Here is a 27,615-nt window from a genome sequence, read left to right as displayed (position 1 = left end):
ACATTTCTTTCATTGTTTTCAGTGGGAAAATTTTAACTGCTGCCATTCTCACATGTTTAATGTCAGGGTCCCCAAACTTTGCACAGTTTGTCTCTGGGTGACTATGTTCCAAGTTTAGAAAAGTGGGTGGGGCCAAGAACAGCCAATCAGATTTCACCTATAGACTTCAATCATTTAAATTTAAACTGCTACCATTCTTTAAATATTAATACTAAGGTGCCCAAACTTTGCAGAGCTAGTCACCAGGTAACTGCGGTTCAGAGTTGTGGGTGGAGTCACCAACAGCCAATCAGACTTCACCTATTGAATTTTTTTTGTTTTAATTTAAAATGCTGCCTTTCTCACACTATTTATGTCAGGGTTCCCAAGATTTGCACAGTCAGTCACTGGCTGACCATGTATTCAGGGTTAGAAAAAGTGGACGGAACCACCAGCAGCCAATCCATTTCCACCCATTAAATTTCATTGGTTTATATTTAAACTGATGCCATTATTTAAGTATTAATTCCAGGGTTGTTAAACTTTCCATAGTTAGTCACTGGGTATTTCCCATACAAAGTTAGAAAAAGTGGGCGGAGCCACCAACAGTCAATCACATTTCAAACATTTACTTTCATTGGTGAAGTGTAAAATCCTGTCAGTCCCACAATTTTGTATGCCCCAAACTTTGCAGGGTTGGTTACGGTCACCTCAGTTCAAAAATAGGAAAAGTGGGTTGGGCCACTAACAGCCAATCAGATTTCATCTATTGGATTGTATTGGTTAAATTTAAAATGCTGTCATTCTCACACTGTTTATGCCAGGGTGCCCACTGTTTGGGTGACATCACCTCAAGGTTAGAAAAAGTGGGCACACCCACCAATCACAATTTACCTATTAACTTTTATTGGTTTCAATTTAAACTGCTGCTGTTCTTAAACTAATAATCTTATTGTCACTAAACTTTGCAGACAAAAATAGAGAGCCCTTGAAGTATTAAGTTAAACAATTTTTTTTAGATTTTGAATCCTTTTTAATATAAAATGAAGAAATAAATGTGCATCCATATTTCTTGAAGAATCTCATAATTTTGCACCACAGCTTTTTTTTCCATTGAGGGATCTCATTGTAGGTGCAGAGATCTTGTAAATGTAACTTGCTTCTCCTTCTGTCGTAGTTATACTTCTCCCCACTCCCTGCTGTGTCCCCGCGTCATGTCCCCACAGTGAGGCAGACAGGTAACATAGTACATAGTAACATTGTAAGTTGGGTTGAAAAAAGACACACGTCCATCACGTTCAACCATAATGCCTATATATAACCTGCCTAACTGCTAGTTGATCCAGAGGAAGGCAAAAAACCCCATCTGAAGCCTCTCTAATTTGCCGCAGAGGGGAAAAAATTCCTTCCTGACTCCAAGATGGCAGTCGGACCAGTCCCTGGATCAACTAGTACTAAGCTATCTCCCATAACCCTGTATTCCCTCACTTGTACTGAGAGCTATCTCCCCTACCCCTGTATTCCCTCAATTGTACTGAGAGCTATCTCCCATAACCCTGTATTCCCTCACTTGTACTGAGAGCTATCTCCCATACCCCTGTATTCCCTCACTTGTACTGAGAGCTATCTCCCATACCCCTGTATTCCCTCACTTGTACTGAGAGCTATCTCCCCTACCCCTGTATTCCCTCACTTGCTAAGAATCCATCCAGCCCCTTTTTAAAGTTATATAATGTATCAGCCAGCACGACTGATTCGGGGAGGGAATTCCACAACTTCACAGCTCTCACAGTAAAAAATCCTCCATCTCCAGGTAGTAGCCAAGGGTGAGGACGCAGCGGGGGCCGGGTAAATCACCTTGGGGGGCGGGATCTTGCTCGCGGGGCCGTAGTTTGAAGATACCTGTTCTAATCTTATAAATTTGCTCTCTTTTTTCTTCTTCCATTGTGGGATCTCATAAAAGGTGCAGAGGTTTTCTGCGAAGCTTACTGGCTTCACTTTCTTTTTATCCTCTGCATCTTCACTGCTCTCCATTGTTTCTTCCTCACTTGTCCCACTGCTTTCAATTCCTTTCTGTTCCTTTCCCTCACTATTTTCAGAGGCCTCGCTGCTTTGGGATTGCTCGTCTGCAATTTTTCACTGCATGGAGTATTTTCCATAGCAGTTTTGTAACTCTCTTCAGTGAGTTTTTTTTTGGTATTCTATAGCCTTCCTCACCTGATCTTTTCCCTCCATTTCCATTATCAGGGCCTGTATATTGGTTATGACCCCTGATATTTCATCTACTCCGCCCTACAATTATCTTGAAGCTGGACTTTTACATGCATCTAGGGCAGGGTTCCTCAAACTTTTTAAACAGGGGGCCAGTTCATGGTCCCTCAGACTGTTCGGGGGCCAGTCCTCAAACTACGACCCCGCCCCCCCCCCCACTCCCCACTGTGTCTTCAAGCTACAGCCTTCCCCCCTCTCCCCGCTGCGTCCTCAAACTACGGCCCCGCTCCCCCTCTCCCCGCTGCGTCCTCAAACTACGGCCCCCTCCAGCTCCCTACTGCGTCCTCAAACTATGGCCCGCTCCTGCTCCATACTGCGTTCTCAAACTATGGAGCCTGCTCCATACTTCTGCTCCCAGCTGTGTCCTCCCACTTCCCGCTCCGTCCTGCCGCTCTCTGCTCCATACTCCTGCTCCTCACTGTGTCCTCCCACTCCCCCACTCCATCCTGCCGCTCTCTGCTCCATCCTGACGCTCCCCGCTCCTTCCTGCTATTCCCCGCTCCATACTCCTGCTCCTCACTGTGTCCTCCCGCTCCCCACTCCGTCCTGCCGCTCTGCCGCTCCGTCCTGCCGCTCTGCCGCTCCGTCCTGCCGCTCCCCACTTTTTCTGTGCTTTGGTTTTTGAATTTTTTTTTGCTTTTCTTTTTTTTTTTGCTTTTTTTGTATTTTGTCTTTTTTAATTTTTTTCTGCTTTTGGTTTTTTTTTAATTTTTTTTGGTTTTGGTTTTTTTAAATTTTTTTTTTAAATTTTGGTTTTTTGGGTTTTTTTTTCATTTTCTCATTGCTTCCTATGATTAATCATTTTGCAGCAGATCTTCATCATGGTCAAGCATTGTGCTCTTCCACTGCCGGGTCCCATCAGTACAGAGATTTGCATCAAAGTGCACATCTCTTTTGGTTGTGGACCCTTTTACCATGTCATCTGTGCGTTGTCCACTTTCATCACAGTTTTCTGTGTTTGCTTTCTTCCCACCTTTCTTAGATTTCTTTCTAAAGATTCTTCTAAAGAATCTTAGAAATTTGCCTTCTTTTTTGGGCTTTCTTTGTGGGATCTCATATAAAGTGCAGAGATTTTCTGCAAAGCTGACTCGCTTTGCAGTGTTTTTCTCCTCTGCACCTTCACTGGTCTCCATTCTTCCTTCCTCGCTTCTCTCACTGCTCCTTGATCCTTCCTCTTCTTCTCCCTCACTGATATCAGAGCCCTCGCTGCTTTTAGGTAGCTCTTCTGCAGTGTTTTCACTGCTTGAGGAGCTCCCCATAGCAGTTTCGTAGCTCTCATCAGTGAGTTCGTCCTTTGGTGTTTCTTTCTCTTTCACTTCCAATATCAGGGCCTGCATATTGTCTACAACCCCTAATATGTCATCAATTCTGTCCTACAAGTAAAGCAAAGAATACATAAGTTCATCAGGCCAATCATTTTTACATTTCTAATTTCATACAAAAAAGTAGTTGTATTTTAAAATAAATAAGTCCACTTATAACATTTAAGAAAGCTGACCTGCTGCAACAATTCAGAATTTGGGAATAACTGGCCTTTGTTTTATACAGTAAATACAGGGTGAGGTTTGCACAAGTGTTGGGAGGTGGTGCATTGGGGTGAGGGGCAGAAGGCTGGGCATTGTGGGCTGGTAATTAAAATGTAACTTAGATGCAGGTACAAATGATTGCTCTGCAGCCGGATTCTAGTTATCACGTTAGTTGTAACCCCTAAACATTGCTGTTTGTCATAGATGACCAATAATTTGTCTATTTACAATGTAAGCATTCTTTATGTGAAAAGGAATATCTAGAAGGAAGTATATGAAAAACTAATAGTGCAATACTGAAAGTACTAAAGGTAACAACAAGGAAACCATATTCCCTATGGGTAGTGCTTTAAGTTATACGGGAAGCCACAGTTACATGGGATGGGGGACACATACCATCGTACCAGCACAATGCGCCCTCAAGATGTGCTCTGCTCTTTGAAACGCACAGGCACAATATAGCTCATAAGCGAGAGCAAAACCGACGCACAAGGAACTGAGCGCGCAGTGAGGTCATCTGGACTCATTGGGAAGGATTGTCTTAATGGGAGGTGACTTTTTCGTATGTTCCGCAACTTTTTCGTCGCCGTCTTGACTTTTTCGTCACCGTCGCGAATAAATCGGATTGGTTTTTCCGCCGTTTACAATCGGTCAATACAAAAAAATTGCGACGGTGATGAAATAGTCGCGCAAAATACGATAAAGTTGCGGCGGTGACGAAAAAGTCGCGACAAATACGAAAAAGTCGCAACGGCAACGAAAAGACGGCAAAATTTTCGTTTCTAATCCAAATTTTTGCCATTCGGGGTTTCGGATTCGTGGATTAGTAAATCTCCCCCTAAGGATAGTATTCAATTTCTGCTTATGATCGTGTGAGTACCCACCTAACTGGGGATTGGAACCACTGGGGTGAAAATGATTTCTCTTGTTTAACTACAACTTGCGTGCAGAACATTATTAATTGGCTTCCCATATAACTTATTGTAACCTTTAGAGTTTACAGTATTGCACGATTAGGGGCAGATTTACTAATGCCCGAACGGGCCGAAAGCGTCTGAACGCGTTTTTTCGCAATGATCGGTATTTTTGCGACTTTTTCGTCGCTGTTGCGACTTTTTCGTATATGTCCCGCGATTTTTTTGTTGCCGTTACGACTTAATCGGATATTTTCTGCGAATTTTTCGTCGCCGTTGCGAAAAAATCGGATTGGTTTTTCCACCGTTTACAATTGCTCAATACGAAAAAAATCACAACGGCGATGAAAAAGTCGCGCAAAATACGATTAAGTCGTGACGCAGACGAAAAAAATCGCGCAAAATTAGAAAAACGCGCAACGGCGACGAAAAAGACGCAAAATTTTCGTTTCCATTCCAATTTTTTCCATTCGGGATTCGGATTTGTGGATTTGTAAATGTGCCCCTTAGTGTTTCATGCGCTTCCCTCTAGATATTCACATACGTAACCAACATGGTGAAGACCCGGTAAACAAAGGAAGCTGCATTTGAATATATAAATATTTATATATATAGAATTCTTTAGTGGAACATAGAGTATATTTATTATTTGCATACCTCTAAATGAGTCAGGGAGTCGATCCAGGCTTCCCGGAGCTCCTCTAGCTGCTCATTGTAGATTCCTTCTATTTCTGGATAAAAAGAAAAATATTTGTGAGATATGTTCTGCTTTACATAAACGATAAATCAAACCTTGTGATTAAATTGAAAAGCTGCCGAATGGTTAGGTTCTTTTATACAGATATTCTTATTTTCCTGCTTAGCTTTATATATATATAACTGGTAGAGATGTAGCGAACTGTTCGCCGGCGAACTAATTCGCGCGAACACCGGGTGTTCACAAACGCGCAAGTTCGCGAACTTTCCGCGTATGTTCGCAATTTGGGTTCGCCGCGGTTTTTTCCGCTGCGTTTTTTCTAAGCCAAAAAAAACGCCGCACAACCACACATGGCGTTTTTCAGCCTAGTACTGGTGTAAGCAAATCCCGTTTCCATGGTCCAATAGCGCGAAATAGCAAAAACCGCTAGGTCTGCCCGTTTTTACGCAACGCTTTTTCAACAAAGTATTTTTTAGAGAAATTTTTGCCCTTGATCCCCCTCCTGCATGCCCCTATCCAGGTCGTGGCACCCTTTAAACAAATTTAAAATCAGTTTTCTGCCCAGAAATGACTTTTCTAGGTTTTAAAGTTTGCCTTCCCATTGAAGTCTATGGGGTTCACAAAGTTCGCGAATATTCACGCTTTTTGGCATAAGTTCGCGAACGCGTTCACAAACTTTTTTTTTTAGGTTCGCTACATCCCTAATAACTGGAAGCTGCCATGCTGATTTTTTCTTACTTGTTTTTAATCTTGTTCTTAGTCATTTAACAAACAGTGCCTTCCAGTGGCTAAATTGCCATAAAAACAAGCAAAATATTTATTTTTCTATATCCCTAATTGTCCCCTATACTGTCCTTAGAGGATAATCCATAGTACATTATTGAATGGTTATAGAGTTCCAAACTGTGTGTGTGTGTAGGTACATAGGAGTTAGCTTATGAAATATCTATTAAGGGTATATCAAAAGAATTTGATTATTACCTTTCAATTCTCGATCCATTTCGATTCTGAATTCTCGAATGACAATCTCGAAATCATCCACCTTTTTCTGCTGAAATATAAATATTTATATAATTAGTGAATTCAGGTTAAATGTAGACATTTCACTTCAAACTAATTCACTTTAAATTGAAATGCAGCCAGATTAACTACTGGGGCGCATCTGAGTTTCTTTAACTGTTACATTAGCTGATTCATTATTTTGATTTAGCATCTGCATACACATACTTCTAATAAGCTAATACTACAGATGCTTCTAATAAGCTAATACTACAGATGCTTCTAATAAACTAATACTACAGGTACTTCTAATAAGCTAATACTACAGATGCTTCTAATAAACTAATACTACAGATACTTCTAATAAGCTAATACTACAGATGCTTCTAATAAGCTAATACTACAGATGCTTCTAATAAGCTAATACTACAGATGCTTCTAATAAACTAATACTACAGATACTTCTAATAAGCTAATACTACAGATGCTTCTAATAAGCTAATACTACAGATGCTTCTAATAAGCTAATACTACAGATGCTTCTAATAAGCTAATACTACAGGTACTTCTAATAAGCTAATACTACAGATGCTTCTAATAAGCTAATACTACAGATGCTTCTAATAAACTAATACTACAGGTACTTCTAATAAGCTAATACTACAGATACATCTAATAAGCTAATACTACAGATGCTTCTAATAAGCTAATACTACAGGTACTTCTAATAAGCTAATACTACAGATACATCTAATAAGCTAATACTACAGATACTTCTAATAAGCTAATAATACAGATGCTTATAATAAGCTTGATTAGAGTTTAGGAGTGGGAAAAAAATTAATAAAACCCGCCAATTAACTTCAATGCATTTCACATATTTTTCAGCAGTTTCATGATTTTTTTGCTGAAGCGAAATGGGACAGATTGGCTCGTTAGTATTCCCTAGAGTTTATATTAGAGAATTTGATTTTAGAATCTGCATACAGATAGCTCTGACATTCTCCATTTCAGTTAAAAATGTCATATAAGCTTCATCTCATGGAATCCTACATGTAGAGACAGATTGCTGAGAGCGGATTGTGACAATAACTTTTTAAATGATTTTGTTTAGAAAGTCTCTTTCCATGAGATTTATGTTATATTAAATGTTTATTTTGATGAAAGTTCCCCATAAATTAAATAATTTAATATCCTTACCATTTTCCTGCATGGCAGGCAAGAAAAGAGTCTGGAAACCATTTTCTTAAAAAACTGTGATATCCTGGGATTTTTTCAGAAAGTGACTAGCTCGCCTTCGCACTCTGACTTGACAAAACCAAATGTGGCTGTGCCTGAGTGTGTGTGTTCTACAGCTAAACAGTGACCATTGTGACATCATCACATTGTGATGATGTCATAATGGCTCTGGTGTTTACATTGTGGAATACACTCAGCCTTAGAATGTCGTTACTATGGAAACCTATTGCACACATACCTACAGAGAGTTTCAATGCTCTAAATGGCAGTTAAATGGGAACTGTCATGAAAACAAAGTGTAATACAGGCTTCATTTCATGAAGGTCTCCATGTTGAGACAGATTGCTGAGAGGGGCATAGCGAAGAATCATTTTTAAAATGACTTTGTTTAAAAAGCTCCTTTAGATTACATGTATAAACTATACTTAATAGTTCCCCAGAAATTAAATACTTGTTTAATACTTGTTATTAAATACTTAGTTAAAACTTGTTTTCTAGCAACTAAATACCTCGCTTCCACCCTCTGACTTTAATATAATATCCAATCAATATCAAATGCCAATAACTAACCTTTAAATATTAAATACTCATGAAGTGTAAACTTTGACCCGTGCACAAAAAATAATAAAGAATCCGTTACTGGGTCAGGAGTGAGTTTTATAGTGATCGCTGATGCACAAATATCCAAATACAACATCCAGTATCAGGGCTGCCATCTGGGGGGGGGAGGGGGGCAGTTGTGCTGGGCCTGGTGAGATCTACATATGAATTTGGGCCCAATTGTATCATTTAAGTTATGAAAATTGCACAAGTTCCCTATAAAGTTACACTAAAACTTACACAAGTTGCCTAGAAACTTAATAGGAGCTTACATAACGTGCGTAGCAAGCAGTGGCAATGCTGAGAAGCTTAACAGGGGCAGGCAGGGGCAAACTCCACTGACCATCAATGAATTAAACAACTTAGGCTGATGTCAGACGTGGCGTATTCTCTGCAAGCCGAAAACGCTTGCTTTGAATACGCCCCGCTACTGGAAATGCGTCCTACCTGTGCCTGCACCCAAATGAATAAGATACGTCTGATGTTTTTATGCGTATTTCGGCTCAATGTGCCTGCACCTGAGCGAATCTTATTCATTCGGGTGCAGGCAGAGGTAGGACACATTTACAGAAGCGTGGCGTATTCTCGGCAAGCGTTTCTTGGCTTGCCGAGAATACGCCACGTCTGATATCAACCTTAAGGTAAATTCCACATTCCCCCCAATTAAATGACTGACTAAATATCACGTTAATTGTTTATCTGAACTGCTTGTTACAGAGTATGGCAGTTTATATTTGGATCTAGTTACTGAATTATATAAGCTATTAACTTCATGAACTTTCCAGCAGTTGAAGGACTGGTTATTGGGCCCCACAGCAAGATTATTGGGCCCCTAGACTTACTTCTAGACAATACACGTAAATTATGCAGAAACTTGCAAAGGTTGAAAGAAATGTACTTAAGTTACTTATCAAGCAATGAGAGTACAGAGCAGCGTGACAGGGGCAGGTAGGGGGGTAGGGTCTAACTTAGGCAAGCTCCACTGAGCCCCAAATGAACTGACTGACTTATTAGCAAATTAATCATTTTTACTATATATATGAACTACTACTGACTAGTTATTGGCCCCCTAAATGTACACAGGTGACAGAGGCAGGGAGGTGGGTAGGTTAAACTTAGGGAAAACTCCGCTGACCCAGTGAACTGGCTGTTAATTAGCAATGGAACTATTTAAATGAACTGCTTATTATAGAGTAACATTATTATTATTTATACTATTTACTCAATGATATGAGCATCTTCTACATGAACTTTCCAGCAGTGGAATGATCAGTATTGGCTCTTCACTTCCTCCTGTTCCATATGTTGGCCCCACTTATTGGAACAATAGAAAGGTGCCCATGCATAAGTATGGCCCATCATATGGTATCCGTTTGGTTGGGCTGTGGGCCAATCAGTTAGAGTCTGTTAATTGTTGGACCATGTATGCCTACCTTTAGATGATTCAAAATCTATTGTTGATTGGTTTGATACCTATATTAGTAAGTAAGCCCCCCCGGAGTTATTGTTACCAGCACTTTCAGTATGAAAGGAATTCAGTTGTGGGGATATGAAAAATGGAGATAATTGCATGTGACTGAGTAAGGGAGATAGGTGGGATAATAGCTGTGGCGTTACTGCTCACGTTTAGCCACTTGCCAATTCAACTCATTGTATAAATGCACATATTAGGGCTGATTCACTAAAGTGTGATAAAACGTGTGCTATTTATAGCGTGCGTTAAAAATTTTATCGCGTCTAAATTTTCGCGACTTATCGCACGATTCACTATAAGCATACGTGCGCTAATTTACGCGCGCTATTGCATGCGGTATTTTAACTCGCGAAGACTATTTTCGTTCGGTATTTGATGGTACATGCGCTAATTAACGCCCGCGTATAGTCACCGGAAATAGATAGTAGCCGCATATGAATTGTCGCCACATATATATGGTAGCATATAAATGGTAGCATATAATTAGTAGCTGCTTATAAATAGTAACTGCTAGTGATGAGCGAATCTGTTCCGTTTATCTTTAGCGAAAAATTCCCAATGTCGTGTGGCCGCGACTATTTATATGCGGCTACAATTGATGAAATGTTTTGCCAGGTATGGATCCGCGGCAAATTTTTGGACGTGCGGCGTATTTTTCCGTGGCAAATTTTTTCATGCGTTTTGCCATTGACGGATTGTTTTGCGAAACGCATGAAAAAATTGCCGCAGAAAAATTCGCCGCACGTCCAAAAATTCGCCACGAATCCATGCCTGGCCAAACATTTCATTAATTGTAGCCGCATATAAATAGTCGCGCGAATAAACACACGCCATGTTAGCCATACATGCCAATACTTTCATAAAATTACTGTATTAAAAATGACCATTTCCCTGCAAACTGGCGGCTGCGTCACTCTAGGGCCAACACAGACTTGAATAAATCCCACTGCAAAGTCCATATTTTATTGCCAAAAGCTCATTTACTGTACTTTTCTATAATTATCGCCTGCCTCAAGTAGGTTTTATTTTTTGCACAGACTAATGCGATATTTAGCGCGCCTAAGTGATTGTGAATCATGTGTTAGTATTCTTTTCAGTGCTCTATTTAACGCATGCGGTTGCGCGAAAAATAACGCATGCGATACGTGACTTAACGCAAGCGGTAGTACTGTAGTGAATCGCGCGCTAATTTTTGCGTCTAATTTAACGCAAAAAAAGTGCGATAAAATTTATCGCACTTTACTGAATCAGCCCTATTGTGTCAGTTTTATACTCCCCTGGACTATGGTATGATGAGAAGTGTATATAGTGTATCCTTTAATCTATTCTCTCCATGCCTTTATTATGTCAAGTTTTCCTAACAGTTCTGTCTAACCGTGGCTATTTACCTTTTGTGTTAAGCACATTTTCATGCATAGTTTAGTTACTAAGACAGGTACCGCTATGCTAATGTAGCACACAGATTGCAGGGATATCAAAATCATAAATAAAATCATAATACTGGGAGCCTTGCAAGGGTCATTTACTTACGCAATTTGCCATGTTTTATACTTGAAAAATATTTCCCAAAATTCCAGCTTGAAGGAGTAGGAAAGACTAAATCACTGGGGGGGTGGCAGATATGGATCTGAGCCAATCAGCAGGAATCTTCCTCATAGTCTTACAAACTGAGCATGTACACCCGGTCTGGGTCTCGGTGCAGGAACAAGGCATTATGGGAACTTTCTTTACACAGCTCAGCGTTTTTTCTTCCCGTTTGGCTTCTGATCATCCGAATGGGAGGAATATGGGGAGACTTAGGGGAACTATTGAGACAACTGAAGGTATGCCTACAGCTTGAGATTAACTCTCACAAAAGCAGGCATTTTTGGGCGGACCTCCCCTCCATTTACCTGTTTTCATTGTTTTATTATACTGAAACTCCCCTTCCCCCCCCCCCCCGGTGCAAGCTGTGCCACTACACTATGCTTACTGAGTGCCGGGGCCACAGGCTGAGGATGAGCATTCGCACTACTGAATTTTAGCTGCAGGAAGTGGCGATAAGTAAAGCCAAGTTAGGGGCCACAATGTGTAAGGTATAGGTCATACATGTGAAGGCCATGCCTTTAGTTTAACAATCTGGAAGAAAAAACTGTAGAAGACATTATGATGCAAATCTGTGCACATTTTTACATTTGGGTAACTTTCACCTTTAAGGAAGAATAATGGGTAGTGATGAGCGAATCTGTCCCGTTTTGCTTTTATGAAAAATTTGTGAATCTTTCAAAAGATTCGCAAAACGGCGAAAATGTTGCGCCAAAAAAAATTGTCGCCCGCGATTATTCTTTTGTCGTCCGTTGCTATTCTTCTGTCGCATGGCTATTCTTTTGTCGCCCGTGGCTATTCTTTTGACGCGGGCGACAATTTTTGGACGCACCGCAAAACATTACGCCCATCACTAATAATGGGACAATGATTGATAGAAAGAATCTTAGCTTCGCCCATTTTACAAGTTCAAGTACAAGTATATTAGGGAGCCAAGAAGCTTACCTGTCAAAAATAATCAAAGCAGAACAAGCCAAATGAACGGTAGCAACTGTTTGATAGCCCAGCCAGGCCTGGATTTGTGGAGAGGCCACAAAGGCCCGGGCCTAGGGCGGCAAAAATGTAGGGGCGGCATGCCACCCTGCCGCAACGATATTTTCAAATGTTGCTCCCATACAGAGCAATGGGGCCCTCTCCCCCGCTACTCCCTATGGGACTGTAAATGTATGTGCTATACTGTTAAATATGCTTATGCGCAGGGCAAAAGTTTCGCCTCTGCGACTATTACAGCGCTGCGATACATTGGTAAATGAGTCCCAGTGTGTCAGATTATATTGCTGCTTGTTGCAGCCCCCCCGAACGCGCATTCGCGAACTCGCGAACACCCCCCCTGCACAGCGCTGTAATAGTCGCAGAGGCAAAACTTTTGCCCTGCGCATAAGCATATTTAACAGTATAGCACAAACACGGTCGCTTAAAGTTTCATGCGCTAGTTTTTACGCAAACTGCTGCGCCATACAAACATGCACAAATGATGATGCAAAACTTGTCATAAATGATGTGCATAGATGGCGCAAGCTAATGCTCTAATAAATCCCTACCAACTACATGCTTCCTAACTTAACAACCTAGTCAGTTGGTGTTTAAATGGAAAAAAGATATGAAAGACACATTAACAAGGGAAACTGCCTTTATAGATAAGAACAAAGTTAAAAAAGGGTAAATGCTATTAAAACATTGTAAACAAATTAACAATTATATTTTTATAATAATGGTAACTAACATATCATAAATTTGAGAAACATTAACATGGTTTTATTAATGACATACCTAAATTAGTTTATTGTAGTGCAAATCTGCGAATATACTAGCGCAAATGGTGAAGAACGCGCAGTCAGAACTACGCCACAAATGAACAGGCGTAAAAATTTCAATGCAGTCGTGCCTGCGCAAATCTGCCCATATATACGCGCAAATAGCACATATATAGGTTCAAAGGGCGCACTCATGCAAAAATCGGGCACTTAAAACCCGCCCCTAGCCACACCCCCAAAAAACACGTTGTTGCTTGCGACATTATTGCCCAGTATTTGCGACATGCGCATAAAAAGAACTGATGGAAAAATAAATGAACCAACGCAATGTAACGCATATGCAATTGCGTGTGCGCACAAAATGGTGCATAATCATAATTGCGTCGGTTTGTGTGCTGCGATGTATTGAAAAATGAGCCCCAGTGTGTTGTAATATTCCCCAGCACAGCAGTGTAACATTGATTCAAAAAGCTGACAAGTTCTCTTGTGGCTCACTTACTAGCTCTTGGCAAATTTGCCCCGGGCAGTACATCTTGGCAACCAATCAGCAATTGTCTTTGATCAGTCTACTGTAATCATTAATCATTAAAACCAAATCCTTTATTAGGATGACATGGGTTACTGCAAAGGGCAGATGTTCCCAGTGTTAGGGTTATAGACACCACTGGATTGGCTGAGCAGTTCTGGGCTGTACCAATTACACTTCTCAGTGGGAAACATGTAGTTATGGGGTATCGTGGGTTAACATCAGTAGGACACTTGTGATCACTGAAAGGGGGTTTTCCAAATGATTTTATTGCTAGGATTTCTCAAAAGGGTTAAGATTAGTTTTAAGGCTTTCAATTCAGATAAACGGTTGTACAGTTCAGAGTTGCACAGCAGAAGCTATCAATACAAGGGAATGCACCTTGTAGCCTAATAATGGGACTCGGCACATTTGGGTAATGTGGCATTCATGGCAGCAGAGAAGATGATTAAATTAATGAATTAATAAATTAATTAAATTCACAATTAAGTTGCATGGGTGAAAAAGCACCCTGTCTGCCATTACCCTTATCTTATAACCAATTCAACTCAATGGCACTCTGCAAAGTAAAGTAGCACAACAGTATCAAAAAATGGCATTTATACAGTAATACATAATGATAGGGCTGCTTTTGTAAGTAATTGTTACTGGAAGTCCCTAAACCTGACTGTTTTGCCAATCTGACTGTCCCTTCTCAGCCTGTCAGTTACAGCTTCTAATGCTAACGGCCTCCTGCTGCACCAATATGGCCGCCCCCTCATAGGGGAACATGGAGGGTAATAGGTAATGGGTAATGTAAAAGCACTGGGCAAATATTCTATGGCAAAATGATAAAGCTCATGCAAGGACAATATTATTTATATATTTAAAAAACAGTTTAATTGTGTTGGGTTGAAAAATCTAACCTACTGTTCTTCCACTTCAGCTTATTCTTCCTCTTCTTCTTATTCTTAGCGCCCCCCATTTTCTAAACGCTACTCCTCCTACAGTTTTAGGGATACTGCACCCAAATTCCCCACACTTCTTCACCCTATAGCGGAGCAGGTTGCTTGTGCTTTTCTAAGTGATCCTGCCCCCCGTCTTTTTGTGGTGTCGCTCTGAACACCCAAATTTTCCCATTGACTTTGATTGGCAGCCAAAAGCCAATCACATTTCTTTCATTTTTTTCAGTGGAGAAATTTTAACTGCTGTAATTTTCACATGTTTAATGTCAGGGTCCCCAAACTTTGCACAGTTTGTCTCTGGGTGACTATGTTCCAAGTTTAGAAAAGTTGGTGGGGCCAACAACTGCCAATCAGATTTAACCGATAGACTTCATATGTTTAAATTTAAACTTCTGCCATTCTTTATATATTAATACTAAGGTGCCCAAACTTGGCAGAGCTAGTCACCAGGTAACTGCGGTTCAGAGTTAGAAAAAGTAGGTGGAGCCACCAACCTGCTGCCATTCTCACAGTATTAACAACAGGGTCACTAGGACACTGCATATTTAGGTTTTTAAAAGTGGGCGGAGCCAACAACAGATCAGATTTCATTCAGTGATTTCACGCTTTTCAACCCAACATGAAGTTTGTTCTCAAACTTCCCTTTCTAGTTACACTTTTGATATTTATTCCCATGATGCATCTGAATTACAGCCTATTTCTGATTTCTTTACCTTAGCAATTTACTATGCATAAACATCCCTGGTAACTAAGAGCTGCAGGATGAAAAGATGGAACAGCTACGGATTGTACCTCCAGGGCCAGACAGCTTCCGCTACTTTACCAGGGAATCTCTTAAAGCTATTGAGAAGCGAATTTCAGAGGAAAAAGAAAATAATGCAAAACAGGAGCAAAAAGAGGGGGAGGAAAATGGTCCAAAACCAAACAGAGACTTGGAAGCTGGGCAATCACTACCATTTATATATGGAGACATTCCACCTAGGATGGTATCTGAACCGCTGGAGGATCTGGACCCCTATTATGCCAATCAAAAGGTAATGTTATGCACTATTTATATAAAGCTGTACATTCTCTTCTATTCTGCTAATGGCTGACCCATCTAAGCATTTCTAACACTTGTTTTAAAGTGACTAAATGTAGATTAATTGCATTTTAATATACTTCTTACAGGGATAGGAAGGGGGTTCACATCTTGAACACTGAGATACTGTTGGTCTATGGCCAGTACTGTATCATTTAGATGTATGTTCAACAGCAAAGTTGGCAGTGTCAGCAAACAATCAATGTTAACATGGCTTGCCTTCCCTATCACCCCAAGACATCCCCGAGACATCACTGTAGACATGGCTTGCCTTCCCTATAACCCCAAGACATCACCGAGACATCAATGTAGACATGGCTTGCCTCCTTACCACCCCAAGACATCCCCGAGACATCAATGTAGACATGGCTTGCCTTCCCTATAACCCCAAGACATCACCGAGACATCAATGTAGACATGGCTTGCCTCCTTACCACCCCAAGACATCCTCGAGACATCAATGTAGATATGGCTTACCTCCTTACCACCTCAATAATATGATGTGAATACCTAGGGCATGTCTGGCCCTAGCCTTAAGGTCCCCATACATGCCCGATTCTAGCTGCCGATATCGGTCCCTTAGACCGATTCGGCAGCTAATCGGCCCGTGTATGGCCACTACCGACTGGCCTGCCCGATATCAGCCAGATATTGTTCGGGCAGGTTAAAAAATCTAGTCGGATTGGGGACCGCATCAGCTTGTTGATGTGGTCCCTGAACGGACTTTGCCTATACCCATCGTTATAATTCAGCCTTGGGGTCAAACGATCAAATTAGCCTGGATTCTCCCGATATCGCACACCCGTAGGCCAAGCCAGCGTATCTGAAGGTGTATGGGGACCTTTAGTCTGGGTCAGACAAGACACTGACAGAATCATGTGAAAGTCCTGCAGGGTTCTAGGGCTGTTAATGTGCCCAAACCAGAATGGTATATTGAGCCAAAAACTTCAAGCCACATAGTCCTGTCTGCATCTTCTTTGAGACAAGCCATAAGGTAGAAATGAGGTAAAAATGAATGAACTCTGTAGGAATAAGCTTTATGGTTTCTAACTTCTCTGATTTTGTCTTCCAGACATTTATAGTATTGAATAAAGGGAAGACATTATTCCGTTTCAGTGCCACATCTGCCTTGTACATTTTAACGCCTTTCAATCCTGTGCGCCAAGCAGCTATAAAAATTCTGGTTCATTCATATCCTTTACAATTCCTTCCACTGAGTTGTTATTAATCTTTCATAATGTCAAGAGAAGATTCTAACCTTGTGCTGTAAGATGGTGCTTGGAGTTGTTCTTCCACAACAGATGGCGGTCAACAGGTCTGACAGTTTAACTTTAGAACTATTGTTCTACATACACAAAGAGGGGGGTATAACAAAGCAAATTTATTGCGGAGAATGGCCATTTGCTCTCCTAGGTACACCTGAAAACCCAACTGGGAGGATTATTATTATGGCATTATTACTATGACTGATACAGCAATAATTCCCCATATCTGTACTCATTGCATGAAGCTAGAGGGATTCTAGCCAAATGTTAGCATCTGAGTGGGGCTTTCCGGATAAGGGGTCTTTCCGTAATTTGGATCTCCATACCTTAAGTCTACCAAAGAATCAATAAAACTGCAATTAAATCCAAAAGGATTGTTTTGCATCCAATAAGGATTATTTGTATCTTAGTTGGGATCAATTACAAGGTACTGCTTTATTATTACAGAGAAAAGGGAATCATTTAACCATTAAATAAACCCAATAGGGCTGTTCTGCCCCCAATAAGGGGTAATTATATCTTAGTTGGGATCAAGTACAGGTACTGTTTTATTATTACAGAGAAAAGGGAATCATTTAACCATTAAATAAACCCAATAGGGCTGTTCTGCCCCCAATAAGGGGTAATTATATCTTAGTTGGGATCAAGTACAGGTACTGTTTTATTATTACAGAGAAAAGGGGAATCAGTTTTAAAATTCTGAATTATTTGATTAAAATGGAGTCTATGGGAGACGAGCTTTCCGTAATTCGGAGCTTTCTGGATAACGGGTTTCCGGATAAGGGATCCCAGCCCTGTATTAGGAAAGATATGTCACTTTAATCCTCGATTTAATAAGGGATTTATTTGTCCCTTGAGAAAAATAAATGTACAACATTTACAAGTGTTACAAATTCCCTCTGCATTTCAAACTTTCTTTTTTCTTATTAAAAAGACACGGGACACTGCGGATATTGCCCTTTATTTGAAGGTGACCATAATTATTGCCCTAATGTGAGCCTTTGTGGCATGTGATACAGCCTTATAATGGCAAATAATAACAATAACAGTAATATGATTCTTGTAACAATGCAGAGTCCATGTATTACTTCTGCAGTTGGCATTCCACGACTCCTGCATTGTTTCTGACATGAACAAGCACTTTGCTAGATTGCCTATTACTATTCACCGGGCTTATGAGTCACATTGTGATTTAATGTTTCCCACAAAGGCTGTTCTGTATCTCAATAGGCAGTTGTGCTTAATGAGTACATTTTCTGTTGGAGAAAGAATAACAGGCTTATTTTAAGCTGTGCGTGCTGCACCTTTTATGGCAATCAAGAAATTTAAGTAGTCTCATAAATTTTTATTAGATAGATTAGATAGATGATAACTTGTATAGATATAAAACACAAGAATATGAGAATCCTGTAAATTATATCCTTAGAAACAGTGTTTCCATCAGTTATAGTTGGTGATTAGTGATATAATTTGTGTAACATGGCTCCCCAAAACTTGAAGTCACCTTGGCGTTCCATGACATGTGTAAAAGAACTTGGCCTTCAGCTTTGTGCCTATCTATGGTCATGCAACCCCTCTAAGACTTATAAAGACTCATTTAGGTCCCCAAGTCCAATGAACAAAGTACAATTTTGAACGCAATGGCAATGTTTTTTTCCCAAAAATGTCAGCATTGTTGCGGACACAGTTGGGTGCAGTTTGGCCAAATGTTTTCAAAGTCAGCCTGGCATCATTAAGGATGTTCATCATGTGCAAATGTAAATATACAATATACAGATATAGACAGCATAGATAGATAGAGAGATTCATTACCCTACATTATTTGGTAGTACAGGTATAGGACCCATTATCCAGAATGCTCGGGACCAAGGGCATTCCGGATAAGGGATCTTTCCGTAATTTGGATCTTCACACCTTAAGTCTACTAAAAAATCAATAAAACATTAATTAAACCCAATAGGATTGTTTTTCATCCAATAAGGATTATTTCTATCTTAGTTTGGATCAATTACAAGGTACTGTTTTATTTCTACATAGAAAAAGGAAATCAGTTTTAAAATTCTGAATTATTTGATTAAAATGGAGTCTATGGGAGACGGGCTTTCCGTAATTCGGAGCTTTCTGGATAACGGGTTTCCGGATAAGGGGTCCGATACCTGTAATAACAATTTATATCATTATTCCTTGACAATTACTTACATTATTCAACATGCTTATTATGTGCACTATACTGACCAACTGCGTCTTTATGACCTTGAGTAATCCTCCAGAATGGACCAAGAATGTAGAGTAAGTACTTTGCTTTCTTTCTGTAAAATATTTCCCACATAGAGAGGCTTATTCACAAATATAAGTGCTGAATTGCACAAGGAGAGTTTCCAGTAGCAACCAATCAACAATTACTTTAGATGACTGAATCATAAGTCAGGAAATGGAAGCAAAGATCTGACTGGTTGTTATGGAAAACTTCACGAATGCAATTTGGCACATATGTAGGGGTGGCGGGGGATGCTGGTCTAAGCTTTATGCTGTCATTAAGTTGCAAGACCTGGAAACTACACTTATGCCCCCTAGATCACCCACTATCTCTAGTAATAGTGTTCTCTAGATTGTAATTAATACTGTTTGTTATTTGCCCTCTCTCTCAGGTGATGTTATTAAAGGTATTAGGCTATCTAAACTTGCTCTTATTAGATGCCTTATGGTTTGAGATTTTACAGTCTTCCTTTCTGACCTTTGTACTCAAGACACTCAGGTTGACAACTAGCAGACCAATCCCAGGGCTTGACCCAGCAGGTTCAATCTTATAAGCTGCTTGATTGTTCCATCACTATTAGTCTAGAATGAGGGCCCTAGGCTTCATGTGCTTTAATCTGGCTACAATTTAAAGTGGACATAAAACTTTCATAGCAGTGTTACTCCACCCAACTGCAACTTCTAGAAAGCATGATGGGATCTGTAGTCTAAAAGCACAGTGATAGACCCTTAAAGCAACACTGCACTTTTAAAGGGGGTGAATACCTTCCCTGAAACAGATTCTTTGGTTCTCCCTTGGATTCCAAAATAGATATAATCTATTTTAATAAACAGATATGCCAAACTTCATTACAAAATTTAGAAAAGTTTCCTTGTCCTTGTCAGCTTTACATCAGTCATCTCGCCAACATACTTGGATTGAGCAAGTATCAAACTTCAGAAGGGCAAATGCTGTCCTGTATTTTAACGCCCTTGGTTGTGACCCAAACAAGCAGGCAAGATTATCATTAGAATTGCATTAAATAGTTTGGTGGCTACCTTCATAATGTATTCCTTGATACAATTCTACAAGTTGTAGGTCAGCAACATTTGCATGGAGTAACACTATGGAAGGTTTATGTACCTATTAAAGTTCTTAAAATAAAAGTAACTAGTGATGAGCGAATCTTTCCCGTTTAGTGGAAAAATTCTCGAAATGACCAGAAAATTTGCGGAATGGTGAAAAATCTGCTAAATGCTTTTGTTGCGTGACTTTTTTGTTGCTTGTGTCTTTTTTTTTGTCGCACTTATCTTTTTTTTTTTTTTGCCGCAACCGCACCCATTTTGCCGCAACCGCACCCATTTTGCCATGACCGTGGCTATTTGGTCAACGGTTTTCGTGAAAGTTTCATGAAACATTTCGCCAATGGCAAAATGCGGAAATTTGCTGTGAATCCCTGCCTGGCGAAAGCAATACATCATGCGCAACTGAATTGATGTCCCATTCTTTATTTACCTCTCTGGCTTAGAAACCGTTTTCAGCTTCTCATTCATTAAATGCCAAATTATTTATTTCATTGATTGACAATAATTTAATTAATGATTGTAATGTAATTAATTAATTGAAGTCATTTCTTTTTAGGTACACATTCACTGGGATCTATACATTAGAATCATTGATAAAGATCCTTGCAAGGGGATTCTGTTTAGAGAAATTTACTTTTCTACGTGACCCTTGGAACTGGCTTGATTTCAGCGTGATTGTGTTGGCGTGAGTATGTGACGTAGTTCTCTATGTAATGAGTGCAACGTTTAGGCTCCTTCACTTTACTTATAAAGAAGCTTTTTTTAGTGTATAGCCATGAATATCCTGTAAAATATATTCTCTAAAAAGATGCTCAGTGACTTTATCATAAGTGATGGTTCTTAGGGGCTTATTTATTAATTTTCGAGTTTGTTTTTCTAAAACAAATAAACTTGCATATTGAATATGGAAAACCCACTCACAAATATCAACTCAAATATCTTGATTTTTCGAGTTTGCAAGCTCTAAAAACTCAAAAAACAGAAAAAAAATTGAGTTTGAGAATAAGGTTTGATTTGCCTATGACAACTTCCATTGACTTCTATAGAAAACCGCAAGCTTTTAGATGGCAAATTTTTACATTTTGCACATTCGAGTTTTAAAACCATCATTTTAAAGCTCAAAAAAGCTTCAAAATCAAACTCGACCATTGATAAATGGGGCAGATTAGTAAAATGGGGCAGATTTACTAATCCACGAATGGACCGAAAGCGTCCGAACGCGTTTTTTCGTAGTGATCGGTATTTTTGCGACTTTTTCGTCGCCGTCGTGACTTTTTCGTATGTCCCGCGATTTTTTTGTCGCCGTTACGACTTTATCGTATATTTTCCGTGACTTTTTCGTCGCCGTCGCGAAAAAATCGGATTGGTTTTTCCACCGTCTACAATTGCTCAATACGAAAAAATCACGGCGGCGACAAAAAAGTCACGCAAAATACGATAAAGTCGTGCCGGCGACAAAAAAAATACGAAAAAATGCGACGGCGACAAAAAAGTCGCAAGATTTTTGTTTCCAATTCGATTTTTTCCCATTCGGGATTTGGATTCGTGGATTAGTAAATGTGCCCCTTAGTGTTCACTTGTTTTACACGATCCATTAAAATTTGTGTATTGTATTAAATAATGTTTCCCCTACTTATAATTAAATTGATATTTAGTCACCTATGAGTTCCATGACCCATATAAAACCACTGAAATTGGGACCTTGTCATTTAACATTGCCATAGAATTCCTTGGTGATGTTTATTATCTCAATATTTTACAAAAGGGAGTACATTACTCGCTGAATGATCTACAGAACTGGCATTTTCATGTCCACATACCATGAAGTACATACCTGTAAATAGTATCAGAACATTACATTTTCTATAGCATGCTGTGCCCCCCCATTTTCAGTGCTCAGTGTAATGACCTGCTGTGCTTATAATTCAGATTCTGGCAAATGCCAGAGGGGCTGCTGTAATATACCAAAGACAGTCACTATTTATTGGTCTTCTGTGTACATAAAATATGGAGGTTATTTTGAATCCAGTCCGGACCTGGTTGCTTTAATTATTAAATGCACAATTTATGATCTGGTTGGTTAGTACAGAAACAATGGTAAAGTAAATGTGATAAGGTAAATGTATGAAAAGATTAAGTAATATTTCTAACTATCAATTCTACAGGTATGTAACAGAATTTGTAAACCTAGGCAATGTTTCAGCTCTTCGAACTTTCAGAGTATTGAGAGCTTTGAAAACTATTTCTGTAATTCCAGGTAAGAAGTGATTGGTGTGAGGTGTTAGGTCCCTTGTACATCCAACTGTTTCTTTGTTGTCTGTCATTGTGTTTGTGTGTGAACTCCCCTATTGCAGATATGTGACAGAGTTTGTGGACCTGGGCAATATTTTAGTATTGAGAATATATAGACATTCTCCACTAGAGACCTAAAAATTCTCTTTAGAGCATTCTCTTGCATAGGCAATTAAGTTTGGGTTGCACTGAGGCAGCTTCCCTTAGAGTCCCCCATTGGGGCCTGGAACAATGATTGGTGGGCTCAGACTGATGACTAGCTTTCAGGGACACCACTTTTGTCCTGGTAATGTATTTAAGTCAATGAGACAAATAATGTAAAAAATCAATGTAAAACTTTTGAAACCATAATTTAATATACATAGGGGCACATTTACTTATCCACAAATCCTCCGACCGTTGGTTCCATTGGTCCAATCGTATTTTCGGTGACTTTTCTGTACCTTTGCGCGACTTTTTCGACGCTTTTGCGACTTTTTCGACGCTTTCGCGACTTTTTCGGATTTTAGCACAAAAATTCGGAACAGTTTTGCCGCTGTTTACACCCGTTCGGTAGGAAAATTCCATTACTTTTGTATCGCCAATACGATATTATCGTGACTAATGCGATTTTTTTCGTAGGCATTTTCGTGATATTTGCGATCTTTTCGCATTTTCGTTTTCAATCGGAATTTTTCCCATTCGGGATTCGAACTCGTGTTTTGATAAATCTGCCCCATAGATTTATCAAAACTCCGAGAAACAATTGGAGTATGCAGGGAGATTTAGTCCAGCAACATAGAGAGGCAGATTTAGAAATTTTCTTGTGGACCAAAATCTCTAAAAGCATGAAATATATAGTGATTGTTGCAATTTGCCTAGGACAACTCCCATTGACTAAAATATCATAGAACTTCTTGATAGCTATGTGTTTCTCTTTTATTTGTAAACAGTATTTAAAATAAGCAAATTTGCTGCTATACTCCCCCTTTAACTCAAATACATTATGTCTTTTTCCAAGGTCTAAAAACTATCGTGGGCGCACTGATTCAGTCGGTGAAGAAGCTTTCGGATGTCATGATTCTCACAGTGTTTTGCCTCAGTGTGTTTGCACTAATAGGGCTACAGCTTTTCATGGGGCACCTGAGGAATAAGTGTTTGTTGTGGCCTTACAACTCTTCTGTAGATATCAGTCTATACGAGCATTTCAATGAAAGTAAGCAATGGTTATGTCCTTCTAAAGGCACTGTCTTCTCATCATGTATTGTTTGTTCCCTTTAGGTAGGAGCAAACTTTAGCAGGGCGAGAGGTTGAATTTTTCTGTTTTGTTTTGCCTGTTTTTTGCCATTTCTGAATTTGGCATATGTCAGATGGTAAGCTATCTCATAAAGTACACTCCTGATTTCAGGTAATTGCTGTAGTAGCTACAGTAGTATACATTTCTTCTACACTCCCTAATTAATACATACATACAAGAAGCTGGGCCTTGGCCTTTAGGCTCTCTGCTAGCCAGGATATGGTGGGACAGGATTAGGGCATGATCCATATAGGTTGGGTAATGACTTAGGGACTATGACCTCCTATTGTAAACATAAACAGAAAATAATATCTGTATTGCCAATATGATGGTAACAAAGACATGACTAGTATCTTCATACCAAGTCAGAATCATTTTTGTCTGACATTGGGGGACTGCATTGCACAGCTATTATTTCGAAGGGAAAAGATGTGGTTGTGTATGCTGGAAGCACAAATCAAAATGGCTCCATCAATTGCTCATGTTAACTCTTTATTTGTGTAAATATATGTCATTATGTAATGTTCATATTTTTTCATCACAGGTCTGTTTTATAAATTAGAAAATCAGAAGGACCCTTTGGTTTGTGGTAATAGCTCAGATACTGGGTAAGAACACTTTAAATTCAAAAATTCCGGAATTACCTTATGCTTATTACAGAAACGCAATACCACTTGTGTTTGTCACATATTTAGATTTGGTTGAAATTGCATAATATACTTGTGTCATAGTTGTTTTATGCACTGTGGATCTTGTAATTGCTTGTTATGAAGGAAAGCAGAAGCCTAGCTCTTGGGGTTGCAGTGGATGTGATTTAGTTTGATTTTGTTAAAGCATTTGATGCAGTACTACACAAAAGGTTACTGATTAAATTAGGGAATATTGGCCTTTAATATAATATTTTTACTTGAAGAGAACTGGCTGAAAGATGGATTACAAAGAGTGGTGATAAATATTTTGTATTTTTTTTTGTATATTTTATATTTTGAGTATTTTGTAATTGGACCCTTCTTGTAAGTTATTTGTGGTCCTTTGCTTTACAGTTTGCTAATAAATGATCTTGAGGGTGGCATTGTAAGTACTGTATTTTTGTTTGCTGATGATTCCAACTGGACCATAGAATAAGTGCAGGAATAAATGCAAAATTTTACACATGGGCAAACATAAAATTAAGGCTAGTAATACAAATTGCGTTGGGGGAAAGATTTGGGGCTTATTCTGGATAACAGACTTTGCAAGACAAAGTCAGTCAGTTTCTGCCAAACCAGTACTCTTTTGTATAAGAAAAGTGCATGGACTCAAGGGGTAAAAGCATAATTTTGCTTTATAAATGCCTGGTAAGACTTTACCTTTAGGAGAACCATATCTTCTCACAAGTGTCACTCTATAGTAAGGATATTAATAAGCTGAAAAGAGTGTAGAGATATGAAACTAAACTGGTAAATGGAATAGAACAGTTAATACATTTCAAGGAAAAATGATCAAAGTTGGGCTGTAGGAACTCTGTCACAAAAAGCAAGCCAATAAATTTAAAGAAAAGACCATTAAAAACAAACTCCCAAATTATGAAGAAATGTTTTGCGGGAGCAGGACCTCACAGCTCCGTCCTTTTTTTTAGGATTTTTAGTGCCCTGTTATGGTGAACACTTAAACTACCCGCTCAACCTTTTATAAATATGTTACAAAATACAGAAGGTAGAAGAAGGAACGGAATGCCAATATAATTCCCCCCCACCTTTTCCAAAGAGCGGCATTCTATGAGTGTTGCAAAAGAACTAGGAAGGAATAAATATAGGGCTAGTTATCTGCTAGCTTGTTCCATGGACTTAGCAAAGACCAGCTCACTGCAGACATTGAACTGCTTGCAGAAATTGGTAGAGCTTACTGTAAATGAAAAGTTAGACAGGAGCATAAGATTAAACTTTATGCTCATATATTTCTTTTCATATACTATTTACTGTATATAAGAGCAGCCCCATCTACTTCTGGCTCAGCTAATGTCATTACCAGATATTTATAAATGTAGCTACTTACATTGCTTTATTAGCAGGAATCTTAAAAAGGAAACCAAGTTTCACTCCTGAACTTCAATTTTCTACTTCTGCCCTATAAGTTGAAATTTATAGGGCACAAGATGTGCATTCTATGGTACCCATCATGGTGTTCATCAGAATATTACAGTTTTCCGATTTGTTTCCCATGCACACCACTTTTGGAGTGACAAGACCATATCTCACTGGTATAGAAGTAGCATACTGTACTGTAAAATTGACAACAATAGACAGATTTTGTGGTTTCCTTTTAGGGAGTGCCGTGTGAAAAATTCATAAAACATTTATTGGTATTTAGAAAATAAAAATCCACGTTTGATACTTGATGGGTTTATGGGTTTTTTTCAACCTAATGGAACTTTGTAACATACTTAGGATTAATATTGTTTTTCTGTTGACTTCCTACAAAAGAGAACTAATGAATGTTTTTCTTTCTAAACCAGTAAGTGCCCAGAAGGTTACGTCTGTGTGAAAGCTGGAAGGAATCCCAATTACGGCTATACAAGCTTTGACACATTCAACTGGGCTTTCTTATCACTGTTTCGCCTGATGACTCAAGACTGCTGGGAAAATCTTTATCAGCTGGTGAGAATGTATTTCTGGTGTTTGGGTTTTGTGGATAAGAACAACTGTTATTTTATTTTCCTTCTGATTTATATTGTGTTTGTGCCGTAAAAGAAAAATGCCTACATGTTGAAGCATTTTCTATTCCATAAAGTTCTTTTCTACATTTATGATTTATTTACTAATAAAATAGTCACTTGTGCTTTCCTGGGAATGTGTTTTTCTGGTACTGACATGGGTATCTCTACTTCCTTTCTGGGGGAAAACATTCTGTTGTTAAGGGTAGTGATTCTTGCTGTGCACCCAGGATGAGAGCAAGCGCCTCACAAGGGACATATTTGAATCATTTAATACGTTGCTGAATGGGAGGTTGGTGACTGATTTTGTAATGAGAATGAAAGAGAGTGCATACATTTAAACTGAAGGGTGAAATATAAAATTCAAAATCACATCAGAAAATCATGGTGAAAAAACAATATTTTTTTTTTTAATTTTGAAATTTCTATTCTCAATTTGTATCCATAAAAAAAACTCTACATTTGAATAAAAAAATAAATTTGGAAGCTAAAACCTGCTGTGCTTCTATACTGTACATGGGATTTGTATTTTCAAAATTTTTTGCAGAGTTATTTTGCAGAAGTGTTATGAAACAATTCGCCAATGGCGAAATGTGGAATTTTGCTGCAAATCAATGCCTGGCGGAAAAAAATTCGCTACTAGTGATGGAGAATTGTTTTTTCCAAAAAATCTAGAAAGGGTGTTGCATGTACTACTGTGAATAAAACTCTCTAATTTTGAGATATAAAATCCGGAACTCTGAACATAGTAACATAGTAAGTTAGGTTGAAAAAAGACGTACGTCCATCACGTTCAACCATAATGCCTATATATAACCTGCCTAACTACTAGTTGATCCAGAGGAAGGCAAAAAACCCCATCTGAAGCCCCTCTAATTTGCCGCAGAGGGGAAAAAATTCCTTCCTGACTCCAAGATGGCAATCGGACCATTCCCTGGATCAACTTGTACTAAGAGCTATCTCCCATATTCCCTCACTTGTACTGAGAGCTATCTCCCCTACCCCTGTATTCCCTCACTTGTACTAAGAGCTATCCCCCATACCCCTGTATTCCCTCACTTGTACTGAGAGCTATCTCCCATACCCCTGTATTCCCTCACTTGTACTAAGAGCTATCCCCCATACCCCTGTATTCCCTCACTTGTACTGAGAGCTATCTCCCCTACCCCTGTATTCCCTCA

The 27,615-nt window shown here is 39.2% G+C and overlaps 1 protein-coding gene across 2 annotated transcripts in view; it reads left to right on the top strand.

The window, feature by feature from the left end:
• The window catches only part of scn2a (sodium channel, voltage gated, type II alpha subunit), a 161,118-nt gene that overhangs the window by 78,874 nt on the left and 54,629 nt on the right, over nt 1–27,615 (top strand). The window contains exons 3-10 of one of the 2 annotated variants that reach the window (XM_031893392.1): nt 15,226–15,541; nt 16,661–16,779; nt 19,053–19,142; nt 20,731–20,859; nt 22,340–22,431; nt 23,467–23,661; nt 24,287–24,350; nt 26,237–26,378. In XM_031893392.1, coding sequence (XP_031749252.1) covers nt 15,278–15,541; nt 16,661–16,779; nt 19,053–19,142; nt 20,731–20,859; nt 22,340–22,431; nt 23,467–23,661; nt 24,287–24,350; nt 26,237–26,378 — 1,095 coding nt within the window. In that variant the 5' untranslated portion in view covers nt 15,226–15,277. Of the gene's footprint in view, nt 1–15,225; nt 15,542–16,660; nt 16,780–19,052; nt 19,143–20,730; nt 20,860–22,339; nt 22,432–23,466; nt 23,662–24,286; nt 24,351–26,236; nt 26,379–27,615 lie in introns of those variants that run through there. The other variant, XM_031893391.1, reaches the window with a different exon arrangement.

This window comes from Xenopus tropicalis, chromosome 9 (assembly GCF_000004195.4).
Source record: "Xenopus tropicalis strain Nigerian chromosome 9, UCB_Xtro_10.0, whole genome shotgun sequence".
Taxonomy (NCBI): Eukaryota; Metazoa; Chordata; class Amphibia; order Anura; family Pipidae; genus Xenopus; species Xenopus tropicalis.
This window is presented reverse-complemented; position numbering and strand designations above follow the sequence as displayed.